Here is a 22,516-nt window from a genome sequence, read left to right on the forward strand (position 1 = left end):
GGGACGCGGGGAAGCCTCGGTTACTTCCACGTCCCCGCCTCCGGAAGCAGCCAGACCCCCTGACAGACCCCAGGTCCCCGGGGTCCCCCGCGCTTGGTGCCAGCTGTGCGCCCACCACCCACGTCCCTGGAATCCGCCTGGCAGCAGGGGTGGGGTGGGGGGTGGGCTGCGGGCCTCCCTGAGAATCGGCCGCGGGCCACGCCCAGCCCTACTGTGTGCACTCACTGCCCGGGAGGGAGGGGGCGCTGGGAGGTGGCCAAGCCCCCGGGAGGAGGCGGGGAGGACCGGGCCGCGCCAGGGCCGGGGGCTGACAGACTCGCCAGCGCCACGGCGGCCCGCGGCGGGCGCCTTCTGCCTTCCCGACACCCAGGGATGAGGACACCGCGTCTCTGCCGCAAATCCAGCCTGGACAGGCCTGAGCACGGGAGGGGAGAGAAAGGGACGCCCGCGGCGGGGCGGGTCCCACGCGGCCCGGATCCGCGCCCCGACTTCCCCGGAGGCTTCCACGCGGCCTCTGACCCAGGGGAGCACAGAGTGTTGGGGAAGGGGGACCCGACGCTTCTCCGGCTGGGCGGGGCCGAGGGGCCGGCGCAGCCCCTCGACCCCGCCTCAGCCTCAGCGGCCACCGCCTCCCGTCGCCTCAGCGCGCCCGCCGGAAACCAAGTCCCGCCCTCGCGCCCACCCCTTCCGGCGATCCTGGCCAATGATGACGCTCTGCCGGAGGAAATGGGGTGGGAGAGGGCGGAGTTCCGCTCGTCCCTCCTGACGGACGCTTCTGTTACCCAATGAAGCTTTCTCGGTCGCGTGCTCGTCAGAAGGTGCCAGGGGAGAGAGCGGGCCCGCCGCCACGGTCGCGCGAGAGGTTGCGGGGTCCGCGCTGAGCGCTGCGCGGTGTGTCGGGCGTGGCCTGGTCGTTGGTCCCGCCCGAGAGTCGCAGGGAGTCGGCGAGCGGGTTCAGGAGGCTGCGTCTCTGGCGGCGGGGTCTGGCCCAGTGACTGCGAGACCCTCGAGGCCGGCGCGGCCGCGGTGCCATCGACCTGCGCTGCGGGTGCCGCCGTCGGGCGGACTCTGGAGCGCGGCTCCCAGACGCCCGCACCGCAGCGCCTCCCCACAGCTACCGGGGCAGCCCTCCTGCGTCACAGGAGCCGCCGCCGCTGACCTCAGGAGACGCGGCCTCCCCGCTGCTGCGCGCGCCCGGCCCGAGGCAGCTGCCTGCGCGCGTGTCCGTGCCTGTGATTCTGTCGTCAGGACGCGTCGCAGAGCATGGAACCTGGCCGCCCACCCCGCTGCGGGGGCGTCGGTCCGCGCAGCCTCACGCCCTGGTGACACACACACACACACACACACACACACACACGCCCGCCTCCTGGACCAGGGCTCTGCCCGGCTGCTGCTGCCCCTGCTTCACGGACCAGGCTCGGGAGAACCCAGCTGTCAGAGGGGACGTGGTGGCTCCTAGTTTTCCGCCTTACAATACACCGGCTGCAGCTGTGCCCTGCGGGCTGCCGTGGTCAAGTGTCCATTGCTGGCGTAAATGCCCAGGCGAGCAGGAGGGTCAAAGGGAAGTGGCTGCCTAGTTGGAAGGCCAGCCGCCCAGCCACCTTGCAGAGTAACTGAGCCCGCCAACACGGCCCCCCCCCCTCGGGTGGTTTTTCGTTTTTGTTTTTTACTAAGAGGAGCTGAATGTGTTCTGTGGTCCCTTTGCGGCCATTTGGGGAGTGAACCAATGGAAGGAAGACGTTTCTCTCTCTCACTGTCTGTAACTACTTGTCTAATCAATAAATAAAATCTTAAAAAGCCTTTTGAATCCACAAACTGTCAGTATTTGGACAAGGCCATAAGCAAAGTGCAAGTTGTCTCCTCCCTTCAGAGAAAGGTACCTCCTTCTTAGATGGCGCCTTCTTTCCACTGGGTCTCATTCACAGAGATCCTTCATGTACAACATGTTTTACTACATTGTCTTGGCTTTCCGTGCCTGAAATGCTCCCGTGAGCTTTCCAGCCAGACCAGGATGCCTTAAGGACTGATTCTGAGGTGAGAGTGCTACTTAAAGCACTTGTCATTCTGAGTGCTGTGTGGACTTCCATAGTTCTGAAGCAGGTCACTGGCAGGAGTTGAGGCTGGAAGTTGGACCCAATCACTCAGTTGGCTCCCCCTGATCCCAACACAGAATGCCTGTCTGCTTGTGACCCAGCCTCCTGTTAACGCCCTTGGAAAGGCAGCAAATGGTGGCCCAGCGGCTTGGGTCCCTGCGACCCGTGTGAGATAGCGGCTGGAGTTCTGGGATCTGGGCTTCAGCCTGGCCCAGCCCTGGCTCTTGTGACTTTTGGGAAGTGAGCCAGCAGATGGAAGCATTCTCTTTCTCCACTCTACCTTTTTTTTAAAAAGACTTATTTTATTTATTTGAAAGATAGAGTTACACAGGGAGAGGTTGAGAGAGAGAGAGAGAGGTCTTCCATCCGCTGGTTCACTCCGCATATGACCTCAACGGCCAGAGCTGCACCAGTCCGAAGCCAGGAGCCAGGAGCTTCTTCTGGGTCTCCCACGTGGGTGCAGGGGCCCAAGGACCTGGGGCATTTTCCACTGCTTTCCCAGGCCATGGCAGAGAACTGGACCGGAAGTGGATCAGCCGGGTGTCAGAGCGGTGCCCATATGGGATGCCGGCACTTGAGGCCAGGGTGTTAACCCGGTGTGCCACAGCACCGGCCCCTCAGCGAGGCATTTTCAAGACAAGGTGATCCGCAGCAATGCTGTGCATTTCGTTGCTGCCTGCTAACTTTCTGAGCAATCACCAACGTGGTCACTCAGTGGTCAGGGGACTCTGGCATCCATCTTTGTTGTGGCTTCCTTTGTCACATGCTACATTCCAGCGTCCCCCGTGTGCCTGCACCAACGTGCAGCCCCCTTTTCTCTGTGGGGTTTGCAGAGCATACCTGCACCATGGGTGCCATCTCGAGCCCCCACTGCTGTACGTTCACACTTTGTTGTTTTTGTCATTAGCAGCTGTCGCACGACTGGTGCAGCTAACAGCCTTGAACGCGTGTCTGCTCCGGGATAATTACGTCTGAGTGGAACTGCAGGGGGAAGTTCACAGGCCTTTCTAGTTCCCTCAGAGAGCCTGCGTCCCCAAAGACCCTGCCACTTTCCATCCTCCGTCCCCACAGCCTCCCCAGGACCAGGGCCGACAGTTTGCTACGTGTCACCAACACCCAGGGCTGACAGCTTGCTATGCGTCTGGAAGTGGGCTGGGAGCACGTCGCCTGTATCTGCCCAAAGGCACTGGTGCCTGCCTTGGTGCTGCTGGCTTTGGCCTTCAGTCCCTAGGTCCCTGGGTCAAGGGGGCACGTTGCTTGGAATTGCCGTGGGGGGGTGGTTCTTGTCGATGCACGTGCATTGGCCCACTGTGGAGGTCCTACTGCTGTAGTCTCGTTCTGCCTCTCCTTCCCTGTGGCCTCTGGGCCCCTTCCCTGTGGCCTCTGGGCAGTGCGAGGCTGGAGGCAGGCACACAGGAGGGATTTCAGCCCCAACCCTCCCGGGAAGGCATGGTTTTGTGGCGGGCAGCCCGCACCACCTCCCTGTGTCCCAAGTGGCTACAGAGAGTTCAGATCAACACCCAGTGGACAGTGCCAGGGCTCCCGGCAGAACTGCTGAGTGCTGTTGCCAATTCCCGGGTGACCCCGCCAGCTCAGTCAGCTGCAGCCAGGGCTGCGTGAGCCAGGGCTGTGGGGGCAGGGATTCAGGGTGGCAGCTCTCAGACCCCCAGCGCCTGTATCTGGGTGCAGTGCAGGGGCTTTCCTTGGAAAAGAAGCAAGCACGGGCCTGTCCTGCATCATGTTGGTGCACACTCGTCATCCCCGGGCACGCTCGCTCTAGGCGAGCCCAGGGCAGCTGCAGAGCCAGCGGGGCCAGCAGGCCTGAGGCCGGGGCTGGCACAGCAGGGCGCGGTGCCTGAGAGTCAGGGCTCCTGGCTCTCGCGGCCTTGTGACCTCAGCAGTGAGTGGGTGTGCGTGAGATCCCTCCCTATATCGGGAGCTCTTGCAGGGCTCTCTGGGGACAAAAGCAGGGTCGGGGTGGCAGGGACATAGGGGAGGCAGGGTCGTCCCGACCTGGGTCATTGCTGCTCCTGCGCGCAGGGGCTCCTTCCTCGGCCGCACGCGGAGGTCTCTGTGCACCCCTTGGTGAGGGAGCAAGTCGCCTTTCTGCCGAGGCTGCACTGCTGGGGTCCTGGTACAAGCTGCGCCCCCTTGGGAGATGACACTCTGTCCCTGGGGACTCCCAGAGGGGCGGGGCATGATGGGCCAACATTCTCACCTGGGTCATAGGTCATCAGTAGGGGGCTCCCAGCCCTAGAATGCTAAAGATCAGTTGTGGCTGGAGAGTCTCTAGCCCCAGGCCCTCGCAGAAGGGGAGCGGGGTGAACAGAGATCCAGCGGTCTCCTGCGTGCTCATCAGGGAGAACTTCCGTCCCCTTCCCATTCCCACGAGGCCAGAGAGCCGTTCCTGGGCATCCTTTCTCCCACCCCGGCACTGCTGTGCAGGTGCTCCGCCTCCTCTCTCCTTCCAGTCTCTGAGACTCGAGATAGGAAGGAAGGAATTCAGAAACTGCAGCAGCTTTCGCAAGCCCTGAACAAGAAGCAGACAGAACTTCGAGAAGTGCAGCAGCAGAGTCCCCGGAGTAAGCCTCTTGGCCGATGGAGGAAACACCACCTCGATGCGGCTGCAGGGAGCCGGGCACTGGGAGATGACGCCCGGGACACCTCCCCCTGCCCTGTCCTCCCCGTGAGCTGCCGACTCCGCTGCCTCCTCCTTCCCTGCGACCTCTAGCCCCTCCTCGGAGATCTGAGCCCTAGGTCCGTCTGCAGCGCCCCTCATGCTGGCCTGTGGGCTCTGGCAACCCCAGCTCTGTCTGTGCCCACCCCCACCGCTCTGGGGGCAGTCGCCCCTTCCTGTGTCAGCTCTCACACTGCCCTGTCCCTCTCTGACCCTTCAGTCCTGGAGCCAACCCCGAGTGCCGCCTGCTGTTATTCAATTCCCTCTCCAGAGCTACTCTGCGGGTTTTCTCTGGGCTCCTGGCCGGTCCCAGACTCATACAGAATCGGCCCTGGGGGAGGGGGAGGCCCGGAACACAGGCCTGTGACCTGGCCCTGGGGGCCCCGAGGTGGCTGGGCCTGCGGGCTGCAGGCAGGGAGGTCTGAGCATGTTGCCAGCGGGGAACTGGGGTGCGAGACTGCGTGACCTGCGCTGCCTCACTGTTCACCTAGCTACCACCTCTGCTGGCTGCTAGGATGGCCATCTGAGCGCGGGCCCGGGCGGCTCAGGTCCGTGCTGCGCCATGCAGCCACGGTGGTCATGATGGCCACGAGGATCGCGGTGTGGGCTGAGCGCTCCAGCCTCGTCTGGGGGAGGAATGAGGAGCTCAGAGTCCTGGGCTCTCCGCTCTGGCACGGTGAGCGGCCCAGAGGGCTCCCAGGACTCTCCACAATCCTTCCGCTTGTACGCACAGGACTGACTGTTCTGACCCTTAGACACAAAGTTTACTGGTGCAGGTTACAGAATCCCCAGTGTGGGGTGGGCGCTGTGGCATAGCAGCCTAAGCCGCCACCTTCAGTGCTGGCATCCCATTGGGTGCCGGTACAAGTCCCGGCTGCTCCACTTCAGATCAAGCTCTCTGCTATAGCTTGGGAAAGCAACGGAAGATGGCCCATGGGGCTTTTCCTTGCCATTCCCGACATGGGGACTCCATTGGGCGGACATCTCCGGGCAGCAACCGGGGCCCCTGCCACCAGGGTCTGGACTCCCGGTCTAGGCTTTGCTTCTTTAGGCATTGGCAGGAGCTCTGAGAAGTGCTGACAGTACCTTGGTGGTTGAGCTGGAATCATCATTCGTGGCTTGCTTTGCTTCTCTGGTGAGTCTGGACTTTTTCAATGGCACCCACCGGGAAGAAATTTGAAGTGGTGTTGATCAGTGTATGTAGGAATGTAGGAATTTCTAGATATTGAGAGACAGAATGGTTTTTTTCCTGCAGAAAAGATTGCAGTTGTCTGCTCGGAAGCCAGAGTGAGTTATCCGAGAGGAGGTCTCAGAGCTGAGGAGTGAACTGCAGCGGGAGGACGCACTGGTGCAGAAGCGCTGGACCACGCTGACGCATGGGCAGCAGGTGCTGGAGGACATCCGTGTGCAGCACAGAAAGCCAGCCGAGAACCCCCAGGGCTCGTTGGCCTCCCTGGAGCAGGTGTCTGCTATCCCTGCCCCTCGAAGCAGACCTGAGGCAGCCTTGGGCCGGCAGTTCTGCCGCACAGTCCGCCTCTGGACCTGGCATTGGGAAGCACTCTTTGCTGGAGGATGAGCTGATTCTAGTCTTATGCTCCCAGTTAAGGCTTCCCCCTATTTTTATAAATTGTTAATTTCTTGCATACTTTATAAAAAGGCTACAGCTTTGCTTAGCAAAGCACTTTTCTGCAAAGTTGAGACAGTGTGATGACACTGGCAGACTCTTACGATGAGTTTTCTGTGTGACTTCATTGTCTTTACAACTGTTAGGTTAGTTTATGTGATCTGAGAAAAAGAATGACCGCATTCTGAGCATCCGGGGAAAGGGATTTTGCTTAGGGCTTTTAGGGTAATTTCCCCTCGGGCAATTTAGAAAGATGTCTAAATGGTGTTCAGACTTTGAACTACCTCAAGAAGAGGAATCTAACGCAGCCAAGTCTGCAGTGCTTCCAGGTTACAGAAGTTGGTGTTCTGTAAATAGGTCAGAAGAGGATTAAGTACCCTAGGTTAGGGTTGTAATATTCCAGGGGTCCTTACGTTCAGTGTGGCTTTTATTCGGGGTGTGTTTGTGTTCTGTGTGGTGTTTACTTCATCGGGAGAGGACGTAGCAGGAGAGGAGCAGTGAGATGCTGGGTTTTGACAAGCTCTGCAGAAGTCACTCTGGAAGTGACAGGGCGGATCCTGCTCTTGCAGGGGAGGTGGCAGGGGTTAAAGCTTACTCTCACAGTCTTTGAGTTTGAGTTTGTTTGCGGTGTTTGTGTTTTTGCTTTTTTGGAGCAGAGACAGCTTCAAGAAAGCTTTTGGCTTGTGAATTGAATTGTAAGGGGCTGGGCCCCAGGGTGATCCTCGGCCTTCGAGCCTCCCCAAAGAGCTGCGGAGCCTCTGTGCTAGGGGAGACATTTTCCTCTCTTGTTGAATGGGCTTTTCCTTTCCCTGATATCTACAATCTCTCAGTGGCTGTGTCCCGCCCCCCAAAACATGTACTGCATTGTCTTCTGGGCAGTCGGTACTGGTGTGGCCCCGAGTCTTGGCTGTTTTGTTCTCCCTGGCATTGAACCCTCATTAATGTTTCCCACCTGGCCTCGGCACCCTCTTCTCATCCCAGGCCGCAGGACTTTGACCTCTTCCCTTGCCCTTGCCTGGTTCACCCTGGAAGGTTAGGGACTTCAATCAGTCAGTCTCTGGGTCGATCCTTGAAGACCTGTGGGAGTTAGGTATTAGTCCCTTGGGTAGGCAGAGACTGTGTATCATTTATCACTGACACAGGATACTACTACTTATTTTTCTGGTGCGATGTTTAGCGTCTGGTCCTGATACCCAGCAGAAGCCAGTGAATCCCTTCAGTTAGAGTTAAACAACGTTTTTACAAGTCATTTTTGCTTACACTCTAAGAGGGTTAACCTGGTCATCTCAAGGTAATTAGGAACTCTGATTGGCAGCTTTAAATTTCTTGATTAAAAACTTAAAGTATTAGTCCTTTAATTATAAAGGGGCTCCTGATGAAAAGAATGAGAATGATGCTAGTTGGTGCTTAGTGAAAATATTTTGAATTAATGTATGTATCAGTTATTGCCATTTCTGTATTATATTGAAAAGTTTTCTATTAAATAAATAGCAATTTTTCAGTGTAAAAAAAAAAAAGAATGCCCATGTCCTTGGGCCCCTGCACCTGAGTGGGAGACCAAGAAGAATGTCCTGGCTCCTGGCTTCGGATTGGCACAGATCCAGCCGTTGCAGCCAACTGGGGAGTGAACCAGCCAATGGAATACCCCCCCCCCCTCTCTCTCTCTCTGCCTCTCCTCTCTCTGTGTAACTCTGACTTTCAAATAAATAAATAAATCTTTTTTAAAAAGTTTATTGGTAGAGGTTACAGAGTCCCCAGTGTGGGGTGGGCACTGTGGCGTAGTGAGCTGAGCCTCCGCCTGTGATGCCGGCATCCCATATAGGCGCTGGTCCTAGTCCCGGCTGCTCCACTTCAGATCAAGCTCTCTGCTATAGCCTGGGAGCGCGGTGGAAGATGGCCCAAGTGCTTGGGCCCCTGCACCCACATGGGAGACCAGGAAGAGGCTCCTGGCTCCTGGCTTTGGATTGGCCCTCCCCCTTTGGCCGTTGCTGCCATTTGGGGAGTGAAGCACTGGATGGAAGACCTTCCTCTCTGTATCTCTACCTCACAAGTAAATAAATAAAATCTTTTTTAAAAGGACACACGGAAGTTTCTATGATGCAAAACTCTCATTTAGGAGAGAAGTGAAATATACAGCAAGTGGAAACTAAAAAAAAAAAAAAAAAAAAAAAAAAGGGAATCCCCAACGTGTGGGATTCCCAGCCTTGCCAGGTGTGTCATGGAAAACATAGGCAGTGGTTGGGGAGGGGTGGCCCCCTTCAACCTGGAATTGGGGCCTCTGGTTAGTCTCAGTAGCAGCCGAGTCTGGGGTGCCCCATGCTCACATTCCCGAGGTCGGGAGCGTTGACGGGGCCTGTCCTGCTCTCTGAGCCACCTACTGATTTGTCCATGATGGGGGCCACTGTCCTGCAGTCCTTGAGAGCCTCCCCTGCTAGTGGAATGGCCTGACCTCCTGTGGCCGGGGGACCGGGGTTCCTTTGTGCAATGTCTGTCCTGGGCTGTCCTGGGTAGCACCTTGCAGGGAGATGCTTGCCATCTGCGACACCCTCTGCAACTACCTCCTGTCACCTGACACCCATAGCTTGTGTGCAGTCATATGTTCTTGGAGGACAGACAGAAGGTGTGTCCCAGGTGGCAGAGCTGACATCTCCATAAGTTTTAATTGGGGGTGGGGGCAGCGCCATGGCACATTAGGCTAATCCTCTGCCTGTGGCACCGGCATCCCATATGGGCACCGGTTCTAGTCCTGGCTGCTCCACTTCTGATCCAGCTCTCTGCTATGGCCTTGGAAAGCACTGGAAGATGGCCCAAGTCCTTGGGCTCCTGCATCCGCATGGGAGACTCGGAAGATGCACCTGGCTCCTGGCTTCAGATTGGTTCAGCTCCAGCCCTTGCGGCCAATTGAGGAGTGAACCAACAGACAGAAGACCTTTCCGTCTCTCCCTCTCACTGTCTGTAACTTTACCTCTCAAATAAATAAATAAAAATCTAAAAAAGATTTTTTTTATTTTTTAAAGATTCATTTATTTATTTGAAAGTAGAGTTACAGAGAGGCAGAGGCAGAGAGAGAGAGAGAGAGAGAGAGAGTCTTCCATGTGCTGGTTCACTCCCCAGATGGCCTTGAAGGCCGGAGGTACGCCAACCCAAAGCCAGGATTGTCTTCCAGGTCTCCCACGTGGGTGCAGGGGCGCTAGCACTTGGCCCATTTTCCAGTGCTTTCCCAGGCCATAGCAGAGAGCTCGATCAGAAGTGGAGCAGCCAGGACTAGAACCGGTGCCCATGTGGGATGCTGGCACTGCAGGCGGTGGCTTTACCCACTTCAATAAAATTTTAAAAGAACGAGTGTTATGTACCTGCAGAACCTTGAGGAACACCATGGGGAGTGGATCCTCAGATCATCAGAGTAAGGAGGATGAAACATAACTAGCTAGAGCTGGATTCATTGATAGGGATATAATTAGTAGACAATCGAGATTGACTGTGTTGCAGTGCGCAGGTCGTGGTAACTGCCAGGTCATTCTCTTAATTGCATGAACCTTGAATTCAGTGGTGGCTTGCAGTGTATAGTTTCGGACACCTTGTTATGAGGTATAGGGAGAAAGGTACGCTCTTAGGGAAACAGCAAGTTTCGCGTGGATTCATTACATGTGACCTGCACACCTTACCCCACAACTGTGTTTCCCTGCATTATTGCTGCAAATGCACACACAAATCCCACCCCTACCCTCATCCCCTGCCAAGCTTTCTTGAATCTGCAGCCGGTTACTAAAATGATAGCTGATCCTGGAGAATAAGTGCATGCTAACACAATTTCCTCCCGGAGGGCCACACCTGTCAAGGGACGCGGGGAAGCCTCGGTTACTTCCACGTCCCCGCCTCCGGAAGCAGCCAGACCCCCTGACAGACCCCAGGTCCCCGGGGTCCCCCGGGCTTGGTGCCAGCTGTGCGCCCACCACCCACGTCCCTGGAATCCGCCTGGCAGCAGGGGTGGGGTGGGGGGTGGGCTGCGGGCCTCCCTGAGAATCGGCCGCGGGCCACGCCCAGCCCTACTGTGTGCACTCACTGCCCGGGAGGGAGGGGGCGCTGGGAGGTGGCCAAGCCCCCGGGAGGAGGCGGGGAGGACCGGGCCGCGCCAGGGCCGGGGGCTGACAGACTCGCCAGCGCCACGGCGGCCCGCGGCGGGCGCCTTCTGCCTTCCCGTCACCCAGGGTTGGGGACACCGCGTCCTATTCAGGTTACAGTGGGCGGGGCTGACCCTACACTGTCCACGGGCTCCCCCAGTACGTGGATCTACGCGAAGGCGTCTCTTTGGCTTCTTCCCCGCGGGAATAACGAAGACCACTGCGTCTCTAGGAAAAGGGTACACGGCACTCCAGTCGTAGCAAGGCCTGTTTCAGACTGTTTGGTTACTGAGGGGTTCGGGCACAGTCTCCTGCTCTGTACAAAGGCACGCAGCCCAAGGGCCCCAGCATGGCGGTTCCTGCTGGGAAGGCTCCCAGAGGGAGGCTCAGAGCGTCTGACCAGGGCCCCTCCATCTCAGGAACTGCCTGCTGGGCCGCCGTAAATCCCATCCGAGAATACTTTCCTTCTTTCAACGCTCGGAATATACTTCTGTCACCGCTACGGTGAAGCCTAGGGCGAGAATTCCATCCCCAAAATGGCCAACCGGAAGCGAGCGTCTAACGCTGCCGATGTGGCCAAGCCCCATTCGCCAGCTGGCCGCCGGGGATTCTGAAGGCCAGCTGCTTCTCCACTCTGCGCATGCGCCTGTTCGCTCCCCTACGCAGGCGCAAAACGCTATTGCGTCTATGGTCGGAACGTCTGATAGAGCGTCCACCGGCCTCAGTCTAGACTCTATGGTCCCTTCGCGTAAAGATAGGCCGACTATAAAAAGCCTGCGCAGGCGTGGGAGCGCCTCTTTTTCCTTCGGCACGGTGAGTGTGCGCGAGTGTGTTCTCATAAGGTGCCCTTGCTTTTTTTCTCTTGTCTGGGTAGGGGCCTATCCTAGATTTATTTTCCGACTTTACCTGTTTCGTTGCAGCCACCGAAGACCCTGGTGTCGCCATGGGCCGCCGCCCCGCCCGGTGGTGAGTTCCGAATCTATGTAATTTCACTTCTGGGAAAAGGGAGGGCGAATTACTTTTGGCGGTTTTAACCATTGGGTGGAGTCTCAGACGTGTGGCGATCCTGGGAGCTCATCCCATGTCTTCCCTACAGTTTTTCGGGATGCTTTTAGCTTTTGTTTATACTCTGTTCTCTCTCTCTCTCTTTTTTTTTTTTTTTTTGAACTCGAGTGTTCGTGCTACTTTTAAGGCCCGTCCCTCGCTTTCTTGTTTGGGGATTGACCCAGGACTGCTCCACTGTCGTACTGGGAACGACGTCGGTCTTGCCTCCCACCATCTGTCCTGCAATTTTGCCGCGTTTTGGGGCTCCATGCCCTGTCAGTGCCTTTGTGTGCGATCCCCGTGTTTTTTCCGGACGAGCGGTGGGTCTTATTGGACACCAGGGACCGCCCGGTAAAAGCGGCGCAGTAGCCGCTTGTCCCCCTACAGGGGGCGCCGAGTGCCCTTAACGTGGCCTGAAGGCGGATTAACTGCCACGTGCCAGAGGGACTTTAGCCGAGTGTCCTTGGGGGAGGGTTGTGTGTGACCAGTGTCTAGCACACAGTGCATTCGTGGGGAGTTACTTCTCTAAGCCTTGGGGGAGTTTCTTACATTGGCTTTATGGGAAGTTGAACACTGCAGGAAAGAAGGTGCTTGGGCTTTGGGCCTGACCGCACGTCTGGTGCTGTGGCCATGTGTTTCGCGTCAGCTTGTTCCAGTGGACACAGTTCAGAGGTTGCCATGTATTTGCCACAAACTCCTCTGTCGTTCTTTGGCCTTGAGGCAGCACTGAAGAGTGCCTGGTGAGCTCACGCACGAAGCCCACCAAATCTGGGGTTCTTTTTCCTCCTGCAGTTACCGGTATTGTAAGAACAAGCCGTACCCTAAGTCTCGCTTCTGCCGAGGTGTCCCTGGTAAGTAGTAGACTCTTTCTGCCTAGGTTGGCAGTGCTCAGTTGCCCACACACTTACCCATGAGCCTTTTTCAGATGCCAAGATCCGTATCTTTGATCTGGGCCGGAAGAAGGCAAAAGTGGATGAGTTTCCACTGTGTGGCCACATGGTGTCAGACGAATATGAGCAGCTCTCTTCTGAAGGTGAGGCATGGTTCAGTGTTAACAGTTGATTACATAGAAGGCTCCTTTGTTTGCCAAGACACTAACCCCCAACCCTTGAGGTGGGGATGGTAATCTTACCTCAGCCTATTGGTTCCTTCCCCTTTATAGCCCTGGAGGCTGCCCGTATTTGTGCCAACAAATACATGGTAAAAAGCTGTGGCAAAGATGGCTTTCATATCCGAGTGCGGCTCCACCCCTTCCATGTCATCCGAATCAACAAGATGTTGTCCTGTGCTGGTGCTGACAGGTGAGCTGGGGCTCTGCGTTTCCCGGCATCTTGCCCTAGTTTAGGACTTCTGTTTGGGGCTTGGTCTGTCATCAGGGCATAAAGGGGAGTCCATGTACATTTAGGCACTGAAGTGGCTGTGGGAGAAGTCCGCACAGGGCTGGCAAATGGGCCCCCAGGGACATTCCCTCCCTGGGGTTGTAGCTGGGCCTACAGTTGGTCAAGCCAGCCACAAAGCCATGTTATGACTTTAGTCTTTGTGTCTGGGCTGCATGTGCTGGGAGCCACTTCTGATGGCCATAGCTCCTTCTCCATCCTCTTGGAAATGACCTCTGCTGTCAGGGAGGTAGCTGGGGAGCCATCAGGTGGGCCCATGGTTCTTTGCAGAGTTTGACACTAGTTCTTTGGGACCCTGTATGCCCTGCAGCTAATTAAGCCGACCAGCTCCCTTTCTTCATGGGGGCCTGGTGTGCAATGGCTGCAAACAGCAGCCTCCTTGGTAGTGTATGCAACCTATTGTTTGTATGGGTTGCCCTAAGGGACCTTGGAGACAGCCCTGCGCAGTGGACATTCGTGCCTCTGACCTCATGCTGTTCTTAATCTAGGCTGCAGACAGGTATGCGGGGTGCTTTTGGAAAGCCCCAAGGCACAGTAGCCAGAGTTCACATTGGCCAAGTCATCATGTCCATCCGCACCAAGCTGCAGAATAAGGAACATGTGGTTGAGGCCCTACGCAGGGCCAAGTTCAAGTTCCCTGGCCGCCAGAAGGTAAGCACTGCTGCAGCCTCTCTGTTCCCCTATTCTAACCCCTGGCCTCAAGACTCAACTCTGTTCTGTCCATGTTCTCAGATCCACATCTCAAAGAAGTGGGGCTTTACCAAGTTTAACGCGGATGAATTTGAAGACATGGTGGCGGAGAAGCGGCTCATCCCGGACGGCTGCGGGGTCAAGTACATCCCCAATCGTGGCCCCCTGGACAAGTGGCGGGCCCTCCACTCATGAGCCTCACTCTCCTGTGCTCTGTAATCATTGATAATAAAGCCTGGTTCCTATCACAGATGTGTCCGCATCTTCCTTCAGCAGGCTTGTGGCACAAAATCTCCACCTAGTTCAGTGGGCCATCAGCCTACTGATAGGGCACTAGGCAGAGCTACTGGGAACAAACCCTGGGGAGGGGTGCCTGGGACCATTAGCTGCCCACCAGCAGCTTGGTTTGGGCCTCCCACATCCAGGCAGAAGGTAGAAAAGTACTAAACAAGCCCAGGTTGCGTGGGTCCATATACTGCCCAAATGGAGTATTTCTCCCAGTGTCTTGTGTCAGCAACATCACACGGGAAATGCATAGGAGTAAGTCAGCTGGGTGGGGCCCAGCCACCTGGTTCAACTAGTCTTTCAGGCACTGCTTGAGTCATTTGGGGCCCCACACCTCCTTGGTCTAAGCCAAGGGCCCTTCCTATTCATCTCTGCTGCTTTGTGTTTTGATACTTATGCATTTCAAAGGTTTTCCAGATTCACTCCCTAGATGGACACAAGGGTCAGGGTTTCATGCAGGTCTCCCATGTGGGTGCAGGGGCCATCTTCCACTGCCCTCCTGGATAGCAGAGCTGGGTGGGAAGTGGAGTGGCTGGGACTGGAACTGTCGCCCATGTGGATGCCAGCACTGCAGGCGCACCTCTACACATTAAGCCACAGCACTGGCCCCCTGTAATCTTCATTTCTTGCCATGTAAAAGTTAACTTTTAACCTGTGGAAATAGTTCTAAACCATAAACATAGTTGTAGACACAACTCTGGGACAGTTGTGTTGTGGGTTATGACACTGCACAGCTGGCATCCATTATCAGTATGGGTTCCTGTCCTGGCTGCTCCACTTGTGCCCCTGTTACTGTGGGAGACCTGGATGGAGTTCAGGCCCTCAGCTTGGCCTAGCCCAGCCCTTGCTGATGCAGCCATTTGGCAAGTGAACCAGCAGGTGGGAGATCTGTCTTTCAAATAAACGTTTAAAAAGGCAAGTCTGATACAGTTCCAGTAAGTGTTTTTTATTGTTACTTTCTTTGGAAAATGGAGGGTGGGGAGGGAGGGTGTCCCAGGACACTGACACCCTGGATAGGATCAGTAGGTTCCTAGGTAGGATACTCCTCTGCTGTGTGTCCGGTCCTTGGGCAACTGTGTATTCATGTAGTAGCTGTTCTGATGTCATGAGAAGGGGCTACTGTATTTTTGGTGTGGGTCTGTTGCCTTGGTAACCAGCCTTGGCTGGCTTGCTCTCTGTACAGTGTGGACTGACAGCACCATGGAGGGTGGGAGCCAGGCTGCTTGTAGGTTAAGGGCAAGTCTGACAGCAAACCTTGGGCTGTTTCTCGGCCATTCACTCCCTGGATTACAAGGAGCAGGAACGTTTCCCGTTGTTCACAGAAACTATTGTTTTTGCTGTAACTGCCTGGTTCCATCCTGGTACCACCTGGGGTCTTAATGCTTCCCTGTTGATTTATATGCACTCTGTATTCAAAGCCATTGGCATCTGCTACACGTGTGCAATATTCCACAACTGGCTTTTTTTCCGGTGTAGAGGTTTCCTTTTTGTCATAATAAAATCTTTGGATCTGTTGGGACGCCTGCTGAGCCGCACACACACACACAAACACACCCCACCCCCGCAGCCCTGCTTTGTCTTCACTCCAGACACTACCTGGTAGCATGGGGTGGCCTCAGGGTCCCTGGCTTCCTCTCCTCATACCAGGTATAGCCAAACTAAAAGCAGGTGGGCAGGTGGGCTGCGGTGCCTCCAGCCTCGGGTGGGCTGGGCGGGAAGGCCAGGGTTTGCGTCCTGCGGGTGGTGTCGTCACATCTGTGGGCCCAGCTCAGGAGGCAGCAGTGACAGCAGTGACAGCAGCAGCAGAGCAGCCAGGTGGAGGGGCTGCGCATTGTGCACCGCCCGGCTCAGCTCCACTTCCACAGGGTAGTGGTCGCTGATTTTCAGGGCCTGGGGATGGCAGGTGAGAAGCATGAGTGCCCAGGGTAAGGGGCTGCCCTGGGGCCCTGTTCCCATCTCCCCTCCTAGCGTGGCCCAATCCTCCACCTCCTCCTCGGTGAGCTGGAAGCTCCTGGGGAAGTCGAAGGCAGCAGCAGCCTGCAGCAGGCTCTGGCAGCGCTCCCCGTGCAGGACGATGCGGTCGTAGGCGCAGTGTGTGCTGGCCCGCACCGTGGTGTCGTCCCCGTCGGCGATCGCCCAGCGGAAGCCTGCGTCTGTCCGCAGGAGCAGCTCACTGAGGCGCTTCTTGGTCAGGGACGCACAGTCAGCGTTGAAGTCTCCGAGCAGGATCACGTCCTGGAGACGGCAGCAGTGACGGGCCTGGCCGCTGGGCCACCCGCTCCCCATGCCTTCCGCACCAACGCCCCAGCCTTACCTGGTTCTGCCAGTGCTGCGAGACGTCCAGAAACACATCGTAGAGGGCGTTCAGCTCTTTCTCCACGTCCTTAGGAGTGGTGTGCAGTGGGACCAGCACCAGGCTGGGAAGGACTGCAAAGTCCAGGGGGCCAGGGCTGCCACCTGCTCCCTTTCCCCTACAGCCTCCTCTAGGCGAGCAAGCCCCCCGGAGGGGCCAACTGCACTCCCTGTCCTGCCCCCGCGTACCAGGCCACCCTCTTTCCCTTCCTACCCTTGCTGGGCAAGGTGAAGTGGGCCACGAAGGGCTCCCGTGCGAAGAGGTCATCCTGGTCTTCGTACACGTAGGAGTCCAGGACCTGTGTCTTGTGGGACCTGGCAGGAGCAAAGGATGGGACGCAGTGACCCCAAGTCACCGATTTGGCTTTGCAAGTGCCAACAGCTGAGCTGGTGCTCAGGGAGGGACCTCTTACCGGCGGCCCAGTTGCATGAGGGCACAGTCTTTTCTAGAACTTTTTGTTTAGATGTTTGTTAATATGCCAACAAGTTTTGCTAGTTTAAAGTGTACGTGGGTTTGTAGTCCAGTCACAAGGGCGTGCTACTATCACCACAGTCAATTTTAGGACCTACTCCCCCCAGAAAGAAACCTCACACTGTAGCCATTAGCAGTTAACTCTATTCCCTCCTCTCCGCAGCCCCTCCCAACTGCTGGTCTCTTTTATGCCTTGTGGACTTGCCCATTCTGAAGTTCTCATATGAATGGAATGCTATGCGGCGGGGCTGGCGCTATGGCACAGTGAGTTAAGCCGCTGTCTGCAGTGCCAGTATCCCATTTGGGCGTCAGTTCAAGTTCTGGATGCTCCTCTTCTGATCCAGCTCCCTGCTAATGTGGGAGGTGCAGCAGAAGATGGCCCAAGTACCTGGGCCCCTGTACCCATGTCGGACACCCAGAGGAAGCTCCTGGCTTCTGTTTGGCCTGGCCCAGCCCAGTCATCATGGCCATTTGGAGAGTGAGCCAGTAGATGGAAGATTCTCTCTCTCTCTGAGTCCACCCATGCTACAGCATGTGGCCGTTCTTCACTCCCTCTCATTGCTAAATAAATCACAGCATATGGGTAGACCGCGTGTCAGACCCCGTTCACCCACTGAACACAGCTGGACATTTTCACCGTGGGGCCGTCTCCATTTCTCCTCCTGCAGATACCTAGGAGTTCTCCACTCATTTTGGAGCAAATTCCAGCTTCATATAATTTCACCGAGCTAGGAAAAGCAGGTCCCCTTCCCTGACAGTCCTGCCCCATCTCAATCCTGACTCCAGAGCCCTCTGCCCCCTCACACAGCCTGTCTTCCCAGGGCCTTAGAGCTGTTTCTGGAAGTCAGGTGCAGCCAAGGCCCATGAGTGGCTCCCACTGAGTCTCTCCCTAGAACCCAGTGCCCGTCGCTCCCTTGGAGTGGTCAGGAGACAGGAAGAGGGGCCCCATGTTTGTGCATGGAGAAACTTTCTGCTACGTGAGCACACTGGCTGGGATGGAGGGAGGAACGATCCCCGAAGGAAAGCATTGAGGAGGACAAGCACAGTGAGGAGGGGAGGCTGCCCCAGGGAACTCGTGAGCCATCTCACAGGACGGCCAGGCCTCTGCTTACCTGTAGATGTACACATACTTCTCCATGTATGTGCTGCGCCCCAGCATGTCACTCTTCAGGGACCTATACGGCCCCGAGCCATCAAATCTGCCAGGAAAAGAGGAAGCCAGGATCAGGGCCTCTGAGACTCTGCGTAGGCCCAGCTGAGACCCTCAGAGCCCTCCTCACCGGTTGAGTTCTCGCAGCAGGAGGGAGATGGCAGCATCAGAAGAATCGACCACCTCCTGCAGCACCATGATGTCACAGCGGGCCACAATCTGCAAAACACCAACCCGACTCGGTGCCAGTTGCTGCGGGGCGGGGTGGGGCGAACCTGGCAGTGCTGTGGCCAAGACTGGCCTGGCTCACTGGCTGCAGCCCCCAGAGAGCAGTGGGACTAGAAAGGACCTAGGGATAGATTGAGTCCCATCCCTGCTCCCATCCCACCCATTTCACAGAGGAGGAGACTGAGGCCAATGACAGGTAAGGAATGTGATCTGCGACTCTGCACCCATATCTCTTGTGTCCCCCCTTCTCTGGGATATGCCCCTGGTCACGCAGGGCTGCTGGCTTCGGGTCATGGTCCTCAGGGGCCCAGCTTCCCTGTAGCAGTGAACGTACTCGAACTAAAGTATCCATTACTTCCTCCTTGGCCACCTTGGCCAATGTCAGCCGCTGAGTGTTGAAGGCGCAGATTCGAAAGGCTTCGGCCCCACTTGCCAGGAGGACCAAGAGCAGCACAGCTAGGCAGGTCATGGCCGCAGGCAGCTGCAGGCCCCTCTCGGGGAACACAGGTAGCTCGCCCAGGGTGTGCGCCCAGACGCGGGCGCTTCTCTTCCTCCGGAGACCTGGGAACACAGCACGAAGAGAGCTGCACTCACCCTGCAGCTGCCCTGCACCTTGCCTGCCTCTTGCTCTGGGGTCCCACGCTGCGCTGCCGCCTGTACACTGGGCCCAACCCAACCTCACGCTTTTCCTTTGTTAAACTGTGATCAGATACAAATTGCATACAATGTTACTGTCTCCCAGGTGCACATACAGTCCATGGCACTGAGCACGGTCACCCTGCTGTCCTGTCTCCATGCTTCTCCAGAACTCGCCTGTGGGCCGGAGCGGGAATGCCGTCCCTGGGAAACACCAGCTCTCCGCTACTCCCTCAACCCCACCCCCTGGCCGCCACCGTGCTGCGGTCTGTCTCCAGGAGGTGGGCTGCTCCAGGGACCTCAAATAACTGGAATCACACAGTGCGGGCCCATCGATGCATCCATGTCATGGAAGTGTCAGAGTTTCCTCCCTACTATCCCATTGCCAGAGTGTGGACAGCCCATGTTTGACTGATCTGTTCCTCTGCCGATGCACACTGGGTTGCAGCCACCTTTTGGCTATTGTGAGTAGTGCTGCTACGAGCGTGGGCGCACTGAGGCAGGCTTGTGGCTCAGCAGTGAAGCACCATGTCCCATGTCAGAGTGCCTGGGTTTCAACCCCAGATCTGCTCCTGCATTAATGTAGACCCTGGAGTGGCTCATGGGCTTGGGTGCCTGACACTCATGTACGTGTAGGACACCCAGATTAAGTTTCTGCTTCCCAGCCTCAGCCTGGCTCAGTCCCAGCTGTTGCAGGTATGTGGGGAATGAGCCGGCAGATGGGCCGATCTGAAGCCAGGAGCCAGGAGCTTCTTCTGGGTCTCCCACGTGGGTGCAGGGGCCCAAGCACTTGGACCATCTTCTGCAGCTTTCCCAGGGCATAGCAGAGAGCTGGATCGGAAGTGGAGTAACTGGGACTCGAACTGGAACCCATAGAGATGCTGGCACCGCAGGCGGCAGCTTTACCTACTATGCCACAGCGCCGGCCCTGAGTTCCTATCCTTTAAAAACTAAGAGCTGGCATTGTGGCACAGTGGGTTACGATGCTGCCTGAGACAGCGGCATCTCACAGGGACACCGGTTCAAGTCCTAACTTCTCTACTTCTGATCCAGCTCCCTGCTAATATGCCTGGGAAAGCAGCAGAAGATGGCTCAAGTGCTTGGGCCCCTACACCGTGTAGGAGACCTGGAAGAAGCTCCTGACCCCTGGTTTTGGCCTGACCCACCCCTGACCGTTGTGGCATTTGGGGAGTGACCCAGCAGATGGAAGACCCCTGTCACTTGGTCTCTCCCTCTGTCTCTCTGTAACTCCAACTTTCAAATAAATAAATGCAACATTTTTAAAACATTTTAAAAATTTGACTGAGGCAAGCATTTGGCACAGCAGTGAGGACCCTGCTTGGGACGCTCAGATCCTGTACTGGGGTGCCTGGGTTGAGTCCAGGCACTGCCCCTGACTCCAGCTCTTGCTAATGCACACTCTGGGAGGCAGCAGTGATGGCCCAAGTGGTTGGGTCCCTGCCACCCACATGGGAGACCTGGGTTGAGTTCCTGGGGCTGGGCCAGGCTGAAGTCAGGATTGAGGTCTTAGTAATTGGTTGCTTCCAGGGGATCCAACGCAGGCCGTCAATATGGGATGTGCGTATGTTAAACAAACATTAGGCTAAATTCAACCTCATTGTTTCACTTTTTTAAAAAATATATACATTTATTTGGAAGACAGAGTTAGAGAGAGAGAGAGAGAGAGTGAGAGACAGAGAGAGAGAAAGGGAGGGAGAGAGAGAATCTTCCATCCACTAGTTCACTCCCAAAGTGGCAGCAATGGCCAGGGCTGGGCCAGGCGTAAGCTAGGAGCCTAGAGCTCCATCTGGGTCTCCCATGTGGATAGTAGGAACCTAAACACCCAGGCCAACCTCCTTTGCTTTTCCCAGGTACATTAACAGGGAGCTGGGTCAGAAGTGGAGCAGCTGGGACTTGAACCAGTGCTCATGTGGGATGCCGGTGTCACAGGCAGCAGCTTTACCTGAGGTGCCAAATGCCGGCCCCAACCTCATTCTTTGAAAGTGCTGCTATCACCCCCACACCGCCCAGGCCTCCTCACCCCCGAGTCAGGGAGGCCCCAGTGCCTCCACCTTTTCCCCATTAGCAATTAGGAGTATCTTCATAGGCTCACTCCCCTCACTGGGAGTGAGCCAAAGTCCCAGCTACGACATGGGCCACCCACCAACTTGCAGTGTGTGATGGGTTCTCTTTCTCGTGCCCTGCCACCTCTGCTGAGCCCAGCTCTATGCGGGAGACCCTGCTGTCTGAACCTCTCTCTCTCTCTCTCTCTCTCAGCTTGTCTTTGTCTCAGCGTCACCCGAATGTTGCCCTGTCTGCGGCTCAGTCCCAGGCAGGACCCCTTTGCTTCTGTCTCCCTCTCGCCTTCCCCTTCGGCTCACTTCCTTCCCCCTGCCCCACCCCCACTCCCGTCCTGTGTTCTCCCATGTCCCTGTGTCACAGTGTCTCCCTGGCCACTCTCGCCTTTGCTCTCTGAACACCTGTTCTGTCAGTCAGGCTGCTTTGGGTCTCCTGCCCTGTCCCTATTTTGGGATCCATGTGCATATTGGGTGGCCCTGGGCTGGCAGGGGCACGCCCGCAGGCTCTTGGCACAGAGACCCCCTACAAGCGCCACGGGCAGGAAGAACCAGAGAGCCACTGTTTGCACCCTGCCCTCAAAGCCCAGCCCTGGGGTTCCCTTCTGCTCCCAGCTCCCACCGCACACAGAGGGTAACTTCATCCCCTTCTTCCTCAGCCCAGGGGCTCTCGTACCTGCACACACCAGCTTGTCATGGGGCCTGCCTCAGCCTCAATCGGAGCGAGACAGCCAGCGGAAGCACAGCATCTGGCTGGGTGGGGATCCGAGAGGAAAAAGAGGAAGAAGCCTGTTCTGTGACTCACGCAGCCGCAGCTACTAGCCGGCCCGCTCTTGCCCCACCCTTGCTGGCTCTGCACTCCCACAGGCGGGAAGGGCAGGCGCTCAGCCCCGGCACTGCCAGATCCCAGCCTTCCCCGGGCCAATGGGAGAGCAGCCCTGTAGAACTTGGCAGGACAGCCGCTGCTGTGACCGAGCAGCTGCGCCCACCCAGCACCAGCACTCACAGTCAATGAACACTTACCTGTGCCGAGGGCCAAGGACAAGCAGGAGCGGGTGGCTCAGCATAACCCTGAGCTCTGCTCTCCCTGGAGGCCTCCAGACAGCAGCTAGGGAAAGCACAGGAGCCGGCGGAACTTGTGCTTGATAGAGGTGCCCACAGCGTGAGCGGGTGCCCCAGAGGACAGCAGCCTTGTCTCCCCAGGCTCGGGTCCTGAGCCTGCGAGTGGCTGCCCACACTTGAGTTAGGCGTGTTGATACGAGTGCTCTAGAAACATGAAATCAGGAAGAGTCTGTGCAGGGACTGTCCTAGCAACAAGAGAACGAGAGAGCTGCCGGTTGAGTGCACAGGCTGTCACACTGTTGGAACTCACAGGGGGCCTCCAGGCAGGCGGCACCCTCAATGCCCTGTTCCTAGGACCTATGGGTGTGGCGATGGGCAGGAAGTTGGAAATTTGCCAGGTATTTACTTACTTATTATTTTAAAAAAATGTGCAGTGTATTTATTTACTTACTGTTTTAAAAATGTGCAGTGTATTTTCTTATTTTTTAAAATATTTATTGTATTTACTTGAAAGGCAGAGTGAGAGCAAGAGGAGAGACAGAGATCTTTCATCCACTGGTTCATTCCCCAAGAGGTTGCAACAGCCGGGTCAAGGCCAGGCTGAAGCCAC

General features: G+C 56.7%; 2 protein-coding genes, 1 non-coding gene and 1 pseudogene across 6 annotated transcripts; 3 read left to right on the forward strand and 1 right to left on the reverse strand.

Moving 5' to 3' along the window:
- The first annotated feature begins 5,730 nt into the window (after positions 1–5,730).
- Positions 5,731–6,346, forward strand: LOC138847569 (mediator of RNA polymerase II transcription subunit 28 pseudogene; annotated as a pseudogene).
- Positions 6,347–10,544: 4,198 nt separating this feature from the next.
- On the forward strand, positions 10,545–13,894 carry RPL10 (ribosomal protein L10). Of its 3 annotated transcripts, XM_070066344.1 has the most exons (7): positions 10,545–11,328; positions 11,436–11,481; positions 12,352–12,410; positions 12,485–12,592; positions 12,722–12,860; positions 13,445–13,607; positions 13,689–13,894. In XM_070066344.1, the coding sequence occupies exons 2-7, from the start codon at positions 11,459–11,461 to the stop codon at positions 13,839–13,841; spliced, it is 645 nt and encodes a 214-aa protein (XP_069922445.1). In that variant the 5' UTR covers positions 10,545–11,328; positions 11,436–11,458; the 3' UTR covers positions 13,842–13,894.
- LOC138847752 (small nucleolar RNA SNORA70) lies at positions 13,261–13,395 on the forward strand. The gene has a single exon (XR_011385712.1). It is a non-coding gene; the product is annotated as a small nucleolar RNA SNORA70 (small nucleolar RNA).
- Positions 13,895–14,856: 962 nt separating the features above from the next.
- Positions 14,857–22,258, reverse strand: DNASE1L1 (deoxyribonuclease 1 like 1). Of its 2 annotated transcripts, XM_070066862.1 has the most exons (9): positions 21,868–22,258; positions 21,521–21,597; positions 18,468–18,694; positions 18,036–18,124; positions 17,868–17,954; positions 16,498–16,598; positions 16,246–16,358; positions 15,918–16,166; positions 14,857–15,821 (listed from the first exon to the last, which is right to left on the reverse strand). In XM_070066862.1, exons 3-9 carry the CDS (start codon positions 18,600–18,602, stop codon positions 15,681–15,683), a joined length of 915 nt encoding a protein of 304 aa, XP_069922963.1. In that variant the 5' UTR covers positions 18,603–18,694; positions 21,521–21,597; positions 21,868–22,258; the 3' UTR covers positions 14,857–15,680. The 2 variants fall into 2 exon arrangements, with proteins under 2 accessions (XP_069922963.1, XP_069922962.1); XM_070066861.1 differs by lacking the exon at positions 21,868–22,258 and having other exon boundaries at positions 21,521–21,762.
- Positions 22,259–22,516: the final 258 nt, after the last annotated feature.

The sequence above is a fragment of the Oryctolagus cuniculus genome, chromosome X (assembly GCF_964237555.1).
Source record: "Oryctolagus cuniculus chromosome X, mOryCun1.1, whole genome shotgun sequence".
Classification (NCBI taxonomy): Eukaryota; Metazoa; Chordata; class Mammalia; order Lagomorpha; family Leporidae; genus Oryctolagus; species Oryctolagus cuniculus.